The sequence below is a fragment of the Staurois parvus genome, unplaced genomic scaffold (assembly GCF_062004578.1).
Source record: "Staurois parvus isolate SC_StPar_1 unplaced genomic scaffold, SC_StPar_1.0 ptg000887l, whole genome shotgun sequence".
In the NCBI taxonomy this organism is placed as follows: domain Eukaryota; kingdom Metazoa; phylum Chordata; class Amphibia; order Anura; family Ranidae; genus Staurois; species Staurois parvus.
Window position 1 is genome coordinate 309,549 of NW_028318683.1, and position 13,794 is coordinate 323,342.

Consider the following 13,794-nt stretch of genomic DNA (forward strand, 5'->3'; position numbering starts at 1 on the left):
CCACGTAATCCCAAGGGGTTCACATACTTTTTCTTGCAACTGTATGCCACCCTTCTATAAGAAAAGATTCTTTGGTTTATTTATTTATTACAGGTACTTATATATAGTATCACCATCAATTTACGCAGCGCTTTACATATGTTGTACATTCACATCAGTTCCTAACTCTTCTGGAGCACACAATCTAAGGTCCCTAACTTACATTCATCCATACACATACTAGGGACAATTTAGAAAGGAGACTATTAACCTACCAGCATGTCTTTGAATTTAATATTTAGTTAATATTAGTTAATTGCAACATAATTATATGTCATTAACAATACGTTTAATGTTGGCGTGTCTTATGCAGAACAGCCGTGTAAATGTAGTTCTTCTGTCATACTGGAGAGATCATTGCAGAGATTTTCATACTGCTTCTCCTGGCACTCTCTGTCGGTGGGCCACATCTCGATCCAGGTGTCCTTAGTGATCAAGTAGGAGTACCTGTAGAAAGACATCAGTGTTAGTCATGACATTCTCATTACGTGTATGGAAGCTGCTTTTATGCCTGTAGTGAATACTTTATTTTTCCAGCTCTTGTAAAAAAATAAATAAATGCAATAAAATTTCCTGCCTCTGACTGACTCATTGCCTTTCTCTAAAGTCATGCAGCCACTGCACTGGAGGATTTTCATTTTCACTGAAATACTTTCAAGGCCTTGAAAGTTTAGTCAGAATAATCGGATTTTGAAACTTTTTCTTTTCTCACTGCAACACAGGGACCGATCAAGTATTGATATCAAAGACAGACCCGCAAACTTAACTGTCAACTTGGTGAAAGTCCTAGTAGGGCTTACCTATGACCAGAAAAAAGTAGGTAAACTCTGCAATAATGTTAGCTCAACCTGAGCTACTGTATATACAGGTGAAACTTGAAAAATTAGAAAAGTTCATTTATTTCAGTAATGCAACTCAAAAGGTGAAACTAATATATGAGATAGACTCATTGCATGCAAAGCAAGATAGTTCAAGCCGTGATTTGTCGTCATTGTGATGATTATGGCTTACAGCTCATGAAAACCCCAAATCCACAATCTCAGAAAATTATAATATTACATGCAATCAATAAAACAAGGATTGTACATAGAACAATATCGGACCTCTGAAAAGTAGAAGCATGCATATGTACTCAGTACTTGGTTTGGGCTCCTTTTGCAGCAATTATTGCCTCAATGCACCGTGGCATGGAAGCTATCAGCCTGTGGCACTGCTGAGGTGTTATGGAAGACCAGGATGCTTCAATAGCGGCCTTCAACTCATCTGCATTGTTAGGTCTCATGTCTCTCATCTTTCTCTTGGCAATGCCCCATAGATTCTCTATGGGGTTCAGGTCAGGCGAGTTTGCTGGCCAATCAAGCACAGTAATCCCACGGTCATTGAACCAGGTTTTGGTGCTTTTGGCAGTGTGGGCAGGTGCCAAGTCCTGCTGGAAAATGAAGTCAGCATCCCCATAAAGCTTGTCTGTGGAAGGAAGCATGAAGTGCTCCAAAATCTCCTGGTAGATGGCTGCATTGACCCTGGACTTAATGAAGCACAGTGGACCAACACCAGCAGATGACATGGCTCCCCAAATCAACACAGACTGTAGAAACTTCACACTGGACTTCAAGCATCTTGCAGTGTGTGCCTCTCCATTCTTCCTCTATTCTTGGGGTCCTTGGGCCTCTCCATTCTTCCTCCATACTCTGGGTCCTTGGTTTCCAAATGAGATGCAAAAGTTGCTCTCATCAGAAAAGAGGACTTTGGACCACTGGGCAACAGACCAGGTCTGTTTTTCTTTAGCCCAGGTAAGACGCTTCTGACGTTGTTTGTTGTTCAGGAGCGGCTTGACAAGAGGAATATGACATTTGAAGCCCATATCCAGGATCCTTCTGTGTGTGGTGGCTCTTGATGCACTGACTCCAGCCTCAGTCCACTCCTTGTGAAAGTCCCCAACACTTCTGAATGGCCTTTTCCTGACAATCCTCTCCAGGCTGCGGTCATCCCTGCTGTTGTGCACCTTTTTCTTCCACACTTTTCCCTTCCACATAACTTTCTATTAATGTGCTTTGATACAGCACTTTGGGAACATCCAACTTCTTTTGCAATTACCTTTTGAGGCTTTCCCTCCTCATGGAGGGTGTCAATGATGGTTTTCTGCACAACTGTCAGGTCAGCAGTCTTTCCCATGATTGTGATTCCTACTGAACCATACTGAGAGACTATTTAAAGGCTCAGGAACACTTTGCAGGTGTTATGGCTTAATTAGCTGATTAGAGTGGAACACTTTGAGCCCAGAATATTGCACCTTTTCACAATATTCTCAATTTCTGAGATTGTGGATTTGGGGTTTTCATGAGCTATAAGCCATAATCATCACAATGATGACAAATCACGGCTTGAACTATCTTGCTTTGCATGTAATGAGTCTATCTCATATATTAGTTTAATTTTTTAAAGTTGCATTACTGAAATAAAAGAACTTTTGCACCATATTCTAATTTTTTGAGTTTTACCTGTATGTGTGAAGACACTGGTTGTTATGGGAGGTGTCACTATAGACCTCTATGAGCTCCCCTTCTAACATCATAGTGAATATCTGATCCAGGCCCAGACTCCATACAGCCTCTCTTGATGTCGATGACATTCTTGACTCTGGTGGACTAAGTCACCCACTAGTGTATTATATTTTCTGAAACAGAGCTCTCTACCATAATTCCTAGTTCTAGTGCTGACATCTTTAGAGTTTTGTATTAAGTTTTAATCCACCACTTCTCCTGTTACATATATCTTGCATTATATAAACAGACTTGCTTAGACAGAATAGAACACCACTAGCATGGCAGTGACAGCTGCCCAGTAGAGTTGGGCTTGATGTTCGTGTCGAACATAAGTTGGGCTCGAACATCGGCCGTTCGTGTGTTCCGTGAATACATGAACGGTAAGGTCGTTCGATGGGCTCTTCATCCACCGTGCCCCACATTGCACTGTGCCCTAACAGTGCATTGTGATTGGCCAAAGTATTGCACTTGGACACAGATCAGGTGCAATGCTTTGGCACATGGATCACGCACCCCCTACCCGGAAATACAAAATCACACATATATATAGATATATATCTATATATATATGTGATTTTGTACAGTCCTGCCGCCCTGCTTGTAGCAGTAGTTCTGCTATAGGGTGGTTGGGAAGCGGTTAAAGAACCCCTAGTAAGTGTAATCTATTATTTGACAAAACTGTATCTCCTAATAAGAAGGACTGGGTGGAGAAAGAGCACAAATAATGACTACCTGGAAAAATATTTTAATGTCACTTACTTAGATGCCAGAAGCCATGTATCTTTAGCTATTCCCCAGACTATGTAGTCTCGATCTATCTGTAAATTTAAAGCTTGTTGACATTTGTTGTGGCTGATAAAATCCCGTTTCTCGTTCACAGTAACTGTATCGATCCCTAAGGAAAATAAACACATGTATATATTACCTTATACAGTACAATAAAACTTAACTGTAGGGAGCCAGAGGTAGTTAATCAAATTCAATCTGGCTAACTGTTATAATCATGATATCAAAGCAGATGCTGATTGTGCAAGAACTTATGCCTTGATGCATATTGTGTCACCATAATAATTTGGTTAATCGGTTAAGGCTATGTTTGTGGAATCCTAACCATCACATCTATATAAGTTTGTTGGACACCCCAATCCACAACCATTGGCATTAATATGGACATGGTCCCTCCTATACAGCTATGATAACCTCCACTCTTCTAGAAAGGTATTACAGAACATCTTAGAGAGTGTTTGTGGGAATTTGTGCCCATTCAGCCATTTGGGAGATTAGGTCCTGATGTTGGATGAGCTCACAAATGGTATTCCAATTAACTAGCTGCCGACCGCAGATAGCCGAATGACGGCTGCACTGCGGCCGGCCAGTTCTGGGTGGACGTCATATGACGTCCTCCCAGAACGCGCTCTCCTGCACCCTGCGATCTCCGTGATCGCTGTGTCCTACGGACACAGCTGATCACGTGATGTGGTAAAAGGCCAATCACAGCGTCCTTTTACCACGTGATCAGCGGTGTCCAATGACACGTTGATCAGAGGGAAATGCAAGTGCCGGTTCTCGGCTGCACTTTCCTCACGCTGTCATATCGTGAGGAAAGTACTGCCGAGAACCGGCAGTTGTCAGAGCGGGGATCGGCACCGATCATCAGGGCACTGATGATCAGTGCCCTGATGATCGGTGCCCAGCAGTGCCACCCGCAAGTTCCGCCCACCTGTACCCAGCAGTGCGCCCACTAGCTCCGCCCACCTGTGCCCAGCAGATCACCCACCTGTGTCCAGCAGTGCACCCACCTGTGCCCAGCAGTGCACCCACCTGTGCCACTCTGCAGTGCCACCTACCTGTGCCCAGAAGTGCCACCTACCTGTGCCCAGCAGTGCCACCCACCTGTGCCCACCCACCTGTGCCCACCAGTGCCACCCACCTGTGCCCACCCACCAGTGCTGCCCACCAGTGCAGCCCAGCAGTGCTGCCAGTCAGTGTCACCAGTCAGTGCCCAGGGGTTGTGCCAGTCAGTGCCGCCAGTCAGTGCCCAGGGGTTGTGCCAGTCAGTGCTGCCAGTCAGTGCCCAGCAGTGATGCCAGTCAGTGCCGTCTATCAGTACCCATCATCATCAGTGTCCCCTATCAGTGCCGCCTATCAGTGCTGCATATTAGTGCCGCCTATCCATGACACCTCATTAGTGCTGTCTATCAGTGCCGCCTATCCGTGCCACCTCATTAGTACTGCCTATCAGTGCCCTTTAGTGCTGCCTATCAGTGCCCATCAGTGCCGCCTATCAGTGCCCATCAGTGCTGCCTCATCAACGCACATCAGTGAAGGAGAAAAATTACCTGCTTGAAAAATTTTATAATAGAAACAAAGAAACTTTTTTTTTTTTTTCAAATTTTTTGCACTTTTTTTAATTTATAGCGCAAAAAGTAAAGCACCCAGTGGCGATTAAATACCACCAAAAGAAAGCTCTATTTGTGAGAAAAAAATGATCAAAATTTCATATGGGTACAATGTTGCATGACCGCGCAATTGTCAATCAAAGTGCGGCAAAAAATTAGCTATGCACCCGATGACGGCTCCTGCCATCTGACAGCTCCGCCGTCTGACAGTTTTTAAATAACTAGGGGTGGGGGCCCCGATGATGTCACTGAGTGACCCTACCCCCCATGTTACATCATTGACCCGGGGCATGCTGGATTTACTAGAAAATGAAAATACGAAACTAAACTAAAAGAATTTCAAAAAAATATGTTAGTATTTCATTCAGATACATTTGAATTTCTGAAATGGCAAAAAATTCTAAAAATGTGTCCGATTTATATTGCATTGCCGAAATGAATTGCATATGTGTAATTTGTAAACATCCATTTAAAGAATGTCCATTATATTAGAAGGTTGATCTGCAGAGGACAGTATGAAGAGATGAAAGAGGCATTCCACCTCAGTTCAAATATATTTATTTCAGCATTGGCCCTAAACCAGAACTTATTCCAGCAGCTTTGATTATAAAAACAGAGAGCATGAAATAAAGTAGAATACTAGGCTTGGCTTACCTTCCCTATAGACCACTTTAATGGTCATCACATAGGTGACATAGTTGTCCATCTTCTTGATGGCACTGAGTGTCGTCTTGTATACTGTGGATCAAAAATACCAAGAATTGTAAACAAAGGGATAACCGGTGGGCAATTTTACATCCAAAATCTTGAATGAAAGTCTTGAATGCTTTAATGATATATAATGAACACTGACCATAGTCCACAGCAGCGTCACATGCCTTTGTATATCGTATTGTGGAATCCACGTTAGCCATTTGCTGCTGCATGAAGCAATTTTCTGCAAAATGAAAGACCACCGCGCATTATTTTATTACATTGAAAATACTGTACTAGTTATATTTTCATATTTTGGTAAAGCCAAAATAACAACCTAGTTTTCAATAGAATGGGAACCTCTGTAAAGTCCTTATTACTAAGATATGTGAAAGAATAGCCGGCAACTCAAATCTTTAACATATATTATTATTATTATACAGTATTTATAAAGCACCAATAGTTCGCTCAGCACTGTACATTACAAAGGGGGACAGAACATGTGACAGAACAATACCAATACAATGCAAAACATGAGGGGATCGAGGGCCCTGCTCTTTCGAGCTTACAATCTAGGAGGGAGGGGATGGTGGTACAGGAGGAGATAGCTGTGGGGGATGGAGTGGTAGGAAGAGTGGAGGAGGTCGGCAAGTTAGCAGGGGGTGGGGTAGGCTTCCCTGAAGAGATGGGTTTTCAGGGTGCGCCTAAAGGAGAGGAGAGTAGGTGATAATCTGATGGGATGGGGCAGGGAGTTCCAGAGGATGGGTGACACCCTGGAGAAGTCCTGGAGGCGGGCATGGGAGGAGGAGACCAGGGAACTAGAGAGAAGGAGGTCTTGTGAGGAGCGGAGTGTGCGTGTTCGGCGGTACTTGGATATTAGGTCAGTGATGTAGTTCGGGGCAGTATGGTGGACAGCTTTGTACGTCAGCGTTAGGATTTTGAATTTGATCCGTTGCGCAATCGGAAGCCGGTGAAGGGATTGGCAGAGGGGGGTGGCGGAGATGGAGTGGTTGGAAAGGTGAATGAGTCTGGCAGCCGTATTCAGGATGGACTGAAGCGGGGATAGCCAGCGGCGAGGCAGGCCAGTGAGGAGGGAGTTGCAGTAGTCGAGTCGTGATATGATGAGGGAGTGGATGAGCTGTTTAGTGGTTTCTGGGGTTAGGAACGTGCGGATTTTGGCGATGTTGCAGAGGTGGAGTCTGCATGAGTTAGTTAAAGATTGGACTTGGGGCTGGAAGGATAGGTTGGAGTCCAGAATGACACCCAGTACTCTGGCCTGCGGGGCGGGTTTGATGGTAGCATTGTTGGATGTGATAGAGAAGTCAATGGGGGGGGGGGGGTGTCCGGGCTGGGGGGAAGACAAGAAACTCGGTTTTGGAGAGGTTCAGTTTAAGGAAGTGGAGTGACATCCAGTCTGATATGTCGCTCAGTAGGTGTATGCTTTATTGGTACACAGTAGAGGACAAGGAACCCATAAAAGCTGACGCGTTTTGGCCACAGCCTTTGTCAAAGCTTACATCAAAAAGAACTAAAATTCAAACTTATACAACATAAAAGCCCACAAAAATAGGGGGCGTACTTAATTACAATCATTGTTCAGTCTAATTGATTGCAGGTGAAAGTTAAGCAATAGGATTTCAGAGAAAAGGAGGAAAAAGAGAAAACTTCGCTAATGCATATAACTGCAAGCATCCTGATGAAGTTTTCTCTTTTTCTTCCTTTTCTCTGAAATCCTATTGCTTAACTTTCACCTGCAATCATTTAGACTGAACAATGATTTTAATTACGTATATACCGGTAGGGGTGTATTTAGGTTTCGTGCTGCCCTAGGCAACACAAACATTGGCTTCCCCCCATAGGGAGACCCTGACACCGACTAACACCCGCCTGCCCCACGAAGAGAGCTTGACATTGACCAATAATACCCCAGCCCCCCCCACCCGAGAGAGCCTTCCACCACCACCACCCCCCATACAGTGGCAATCTCCCCCCAACCCATTAAGAGAGAAGACACTCCCCTTCACAGCTCTGGATATCCCTGGGAACAAGAGTCAGGCTCTGCATACACCATCAAGCAGCCCGCAGCATCTCTAAGATCCCATCTGGTCCCCATGCTGCGTGTGTGACTTCTTATGGGGGATGGTGCTGCCCCCTGAAAAATGTTGCTGCCCCCCTGAAAAATGCCGCCCTAAGCAAATGCCTTGTGATAAATACACCCCAGTGTACCGCCCCTAATTTTGTGGGCTGTTATGTTATATAAGTTTGAATTTTAGTTCTTCTACTCTTCCAACCAGTCCATCCCCCACAGTTACTACCTTTTGTACTACTACTCCCTCCTAGATTGTAAGCTCCCAGGATCAGGGCCCTCCTATCCCTCTTGTATTGAACTGTATTGTTGCTGTATTGTCTCCCGTTATATTGTAAAGCGCTGAGCAAACTGTTGGCGCTATATAACTCCTGTATAATAATAATAATAATGATAATAATATAAATCCTGTATAATAAAAATAATAGTTCTTTTTGATGAAAGCTTTGATGAAGACTATGACCGAAACACATCAGTTTTATGGATTATATGCCCTCTACTGTGTGCCAATAAAGCATAAATGATAAAGATATGAGTTGCCGGCTATTCTGTCACTTATCTTGGATCTAAAAACCAGCCTGAGCACCAGCGCCCAACTCACATTCCTTTGATGAGCAGTAGAGCTTGAGTGAGTTGTTGACTAAAGTCCTTATTACTGCCTGTACCCCTGAGGAGATTTTCTTCTATTCCTGTCTGGGGACCAAATAGAAAGCAAGAGGAAATCTCCCCAGCTTTCAGGTTACATTAACATATAAAAGATCATGTGAGATACTAGTGACTGGGCCTGGGGTGTACTGACAACTCATGGGGCCCCCCGGGGAATAGGGGATCATGGGGCCCCTGTGTCCTTGCCCATACTCAAAAAAGCCTATGAAAAAGGTACCAGGGGCCCCCTACTGACCCCGGGCCCTCGGGCAGTGTCTGAGTTTTCAAATGGTCAGTCCGCCCCTGGACTGGGTTTAAACCTCCTTTAAAGAAACAGTTCAGAAAATGCAGCCTGTGCATGAATTTTGCCAAGGCCTTTTATCACTCTGTGCTTCCAGCCATTCATTTATGGTTAGCATGGTAAACACTAAAAGGGATCTCTGATGGTTCCCTGCATTCAAATATTCCATACTTTGCTTTGTATCATTCATAAGTGCAAGCTGCAGAGAGCTTGAATGCAAACAGAACAATACTGACAACACCGATAACCCTCCTCATCATATGGAGCAATCCAGACCTGTGCAGCTGCTCAGGGTGACAACGCTGCAGTGAATTCACTGCAACCCCTACAGCTTTGTCACCCTCCTGAAGGAAGACTGTTAGGATCACCAGGTATTTTTTGAAAGTTATAAACAAGACTTGGTAAATCCAACATGAGACATTTGTACTGCTCTAGATGGATCCATGCAATTGCCTTCTTTTCTAATACCAGGCAATAAATCCAACTTGTTTCTTCCTAAATCATGGACAATATGAATTAAAGGATAGCAGGATAAATTCTTTATTTATCATATCAGGGACTTCTCACTGTTAGTATACCTAAGACTAGGAGCTGCCTGTCAGACTCTAGCTATAACTAAAACATTGATATTGGGTGGAATGGCATTTTAAGGTTTTAGGGTTATGGATTAGATGGAGATTAAGGACAACATAACAACGTTTTGGGTATGATCACCTTAATGATGCCATAAGAGAGCTGCACAATTTTTGGTGCACCATAAACTATTGTACCATAATGAGAAGCCACTGCTAACAGCAAACATATAACTAACAACTTCAACTATTACTATTTTTTATAAAAAATAATAATTTGCACCATATTTTACCTTCAGAGCAGCGGCACACATCTCCAACACAGATCCTACCCAGAAGTTTGCTGTCTTCTTCCACATGGTAAAATTTAGTGCAGCGGTTCTCTATCAATAGAAATTATTATTATTAATATTATTATTATACAGGATTTATATAGCACCAACAGTTTTCTCAGCGCTTTACATTATAGTGGGAGACAACACAGTAACAATACAGTTCAATGGACAAGAGGAAATTGAGGGCCCTGCTCCTTGGAGCTTATGATCTAGGAGAACAGAAATCCATAACTTATGTCAGCTTTCATTAAATACATTTGGTTATAAGTCAAGTAACACCTTTCTGTTGGCCGCTAAGCCATCAACATTGCATTGTGAGATGTCAGATGGGGTGCCAGCAAAGGGCTCCCAGGTTTGAGGTCTGCTGGGATGCCTTTATAGGATCTGCTTACAAGAATACTTGTATGTGCCTTGTGGTGTGTCTGCTCCTTGGGTATGGTATTTATCTAATGGTTTTATTCAAAGAGGACCTTGCATTATGATTATGGTGCTCTAACGGCTGTTGGGGTAATGATGAAGAAGCAGGAGGAGGTTTATAAATCAAAGATCTACAGAAAGAAAGAAGCAGAAGCATGCAGATCCTTGCACAGAAGGTGCTCAGGTACAGGTTCTTTTCCAGCAAGGAGAACAGTGAGATGCACAGCAGTGACGGCATCGAACCTCACTTTAAACTTTCTGAGGCTAGCAGCCAGAAGCAGCAGTGTCTTAGAAGGTCTCACACTACAGAAATACAGATGTACATTGTGACGGGAGTGACTTTTGGGTGTGGGGGGACCGCTGTATTATCTTCCCAAATCATTATGTTTAAATGACCCTGTGCCTGTTAGGGTACAGGGTGTGTAAATGTGAATGTCTTGATATTGTATATAGTGTGTGTTCCTTTGTCCCTGCCACATGGTTGCCTATTGTTCTATACCATGTGCTTCAGCCCATTGTTCTGTGTCATGCTGGCCAGCAAACTATTATGGAATGCATGTGTTCCTGTATTGTACTGCCATGTGGTCATCCCTTTGTCTTGGCCACCTGGCTGCCCTTTGTCCTTGCCATGTGCTATCCCATTGTTCTGTGTCTTGGTTGGATGGGGAGGGGTGATGAGGTGTTTCCTGCCTATACTGTAGCCCTTCCCACTGATGGGGAGGGCTGATGATGTGTTTCCTGTCCCTGGTTGTCTTTCCCCACCCTCTGTATAAAACATATTGTTTGTGTAAAATAAATGAAGTTGGCTTCCTGTTTTAAGAAGAGCTGGGTGCTGTCTATTTCCTGAGGGATAACAAGGGTGTGGTCCGTGGATGGTGTTCGGACAGGGGAAGCTGCAGTATAACGGAATATACCCAAGTGCGGTCGGGTACCGGTTCCGTTACATACATCCATTATGCTATAGGCACAGGAGAGCCTAGACACAAGAAATGTTCCACTATTTTCTGGAGGAAAAGGCAAACAGTAACTTGTTCAGGTGACCAACTATATACAATAATATTTCTAGATGTTCCTACTGCATAGCAAACCATCACTTGTTAGGTTCAGGTCCGCTTAAAAACCTACTAATTGAAAATAGCATTAGACTGCAATTTAATCAAATTATAAACACACGTTTCTGATGTCACTGTCTGATCTTTACATTCATTGTGTAAAATACTGGATGCTGATGTATATTAATTATCCTCCAAGTGCATGGAAAACATGATCATCAATACTATTTTTCATATTTACTCATTCAAACCAGCAAGTGCGACTTAAAGTGGAAGTAAACTTAACTCTTTTAAAATTTGCTGACAGGCAGGGTATTTATGTCAGAAGAGATCCTACTGGTCCCTCCTGCCATAAATGCATCCTCCTGCCCAGTGGTGTATTTATGTTTTGTGCTACCCTAGGCAACACCGAAATTGGCCCACCAACACCCCCCCTTCCGCAGAAAGAGCCTAACACCAATCAACACCACCCCCCCTGCAGAGAGAGCCTGTCACTGACCTAATTGACCCCTGCCCCCCCCCCCCACCCAAGAGAGCTTTCCACTACCACCGCCCTCCCATACACTGGTCACACACCCCCGCCAAGAGAGCGAAGACACTCACCTTCACAGCTCCGGACATTCCTGGGAATGAGAGTCATGCTCTGCATACACCATCCCACCTGGTCCCCATGCCGCTTGTGTGCCTTCTTTCCTCCCTTCTTCCGGGGGGGCAATGCTGCCCCCCTGAAAAATGCCACCCTAGGCAAATGCCTTGTTTGCCTTGTGGTAAATACACCCCTGCTCCTGCCTGTCAGCTGTCATCTCAGAAAACATTTACAACCCCAATGTGTGCTGTGGCGATGTGACTCCCGTGTGCATGCGCGAAAGTGATGTCATCGCAACCCAACCTATCAACCAGCCAAAGGCAGGGAACCAGGAACAAAGACCGAGTGAAGATGGAATTGCCCAAGGCCCACTGGATCAATCGCTCCGCAGCGCTGGAGGGCACTGTTTGACAGGTAAGTCTGCCATAATGTAATTATATGCTGTGCATACTAGCACATTATGGCATAACCCACCTGGGGGCCCCTAAAAATAAATTGATGTTGTGGAGCTTACTACTGATTATAGGGTGCTTGTAGACATGCATACAAAACCACTTTGTGTATGTAAACCTTTAACTTCAGCCCTTCATCTTCTGTATCCAAAATGAGAGGGTAGAGGTTGGCTGATGTTGTCACAACCTTGGACTCAGCCAACCAGAGGAAGTTTTGCATTCATTAAAAGAATACACCACTTTCTATGAGTGGCTGAGCGCCATTCTGGCAGTCTCTATTGTGTTCGAGGGCTAAGACGGGAAAGTTTTGGCTTGCACTCAAACACAGTGCCGTACGCTGTATCTAGCCTCAGCCACATTCAGTTCATACAGCACATCCAGGGGCCTCACATGTTGGTGACGGACATGGTTTGTTTGGGCCAGCTTGTAATGTGTACCAAAAGCTGGATTTTAGCTTTAAAGGATAAGTTCACTTTTTGGGTAAAAATAATAAATGCGCATACCAGGGGCGGACTGACCATTTGGAAACTCAGGCACTGCCCGAGGGCCCGGGGTCAGTAGGGGGCCCCATGAGATGTCCCTGGTACCTTTTTCTTAGGCTTTTTTGAGTTTGGGCAAGGACACAGGGGCCCCATGATCTCCTATTGCCCGGGGGCCCCATGGGTTGTCAGTCCGCCCCTGGCGCATACAGTATTTTTGCAGTGAAAAAGTAGGAAACTGAAGAAGGACGCAACCGTGTGGGCGGAGCCCCACATGGCTGCATTATTTTCATATTTTCAAACAGTGACAGCGAGTGTAGGGATAAGATCCCTGGTTTGCTATCACTCAAGAGGGGGTGGGGAGGTGGAAAGCTGCAGCTGCTGAAATGTGTTACACATTCTACCCTAAATACGGGTGGAACATGTAACATACATGTTCCAAAAGGTGAATTTATCCTTTAAACTGGTTGCAAATCCTTACATATACCCAGTGAAGTGACTGGCCTGAAGTGATATAAAGAAAAGAAACAAATCCCCCTACACACGTTGTACCTATTTATCTGCAGCTCCCTATTCTCTACAGCTGTTCAAAACACATAATTTAGACAGCATATCTGAGCTTCAAAAGGCATGGAGCTGGGATTTAATGTCACATGCTGCACAGAGCTGAATGTAATCTGAGATATGAGTGGAGGGAATCGACACAGCCCCTTCTACACATGCTCATAGGGAAACATGAACAGCTGAGGTTGTCAATCGCCTGCTGTATGCTGGAGGGTGAGGGCAGGGCCATCTTCCAGGATTGTCTGGTGTTGGTATTACCTGTCAGAAATGATTCATACAGATAGAGGAGGAATGAGAGAGCAGACAGAAATCACACTTGGTGCTTTGGATCAAGGTAAGTACACACTATAGAAGGATAAGCTTTGTTCATTTTTCATTTCAGATGTTTATGACCACTTTAACTGCAACCTAAACTTCACCTTAACTCAGGGGTGGACTGACAACTCATGGGGCCCCCGGGCAATAGGGGATCATGGGGCCCCTGTGTCCTCGCCCACACTCAAACCACACCCAAAAAAGCCTATGAAAAGGTACCAGGGGCATCTCATGGGCTCCCCTACTGACCACGGGCCCTCGGGCAGTGCCTGAGTGCTTGAATGGTCAGTCCGCCCCTGCCTTAACCTCAAACCAC

The 13,794-nt window shown here is 44.5% G+C and overlaps 1 protein-coding gene across 1 annotated transcript in view; it reads right to left on the reverse strand.

Annotated features, from left to right (window-relative positions):
- Positions 1-251: 251 nt before the first annotated feature.
- LOC149442412 (A.superbus venom factor 1-like) overlaps positions 252-13,794 on the reverse strand; it is a 209,546-nt gene continuing 196,003 nt past the window's right edge. Inside the window, exons 38-42 of the mRNA XM_089656128.1 lie at positions 9,572-9,661; positions 5,835-5,918; positions 5,636-5,719; positions 3,342-3,477; positions 252-486 (exon numbers count right to left, since the gene is read on the reverse strand). Of these exons, the coding sequence (XP_089512254.1) occupies positions 345-486; positions 3,342-3,477; positions 5,636-5,719; positions 5,835-5,918; positions 9,572-9,661 (536 nt within the window). The 3' untranslated portion in view covers positions 252-344. The remainder of the gene's footprint in view (positions 487-3,341; positions 3,478-5,635; positions 5,720-5,834; positions 5,919-9,571; positions 9,662-13,794) is intronic.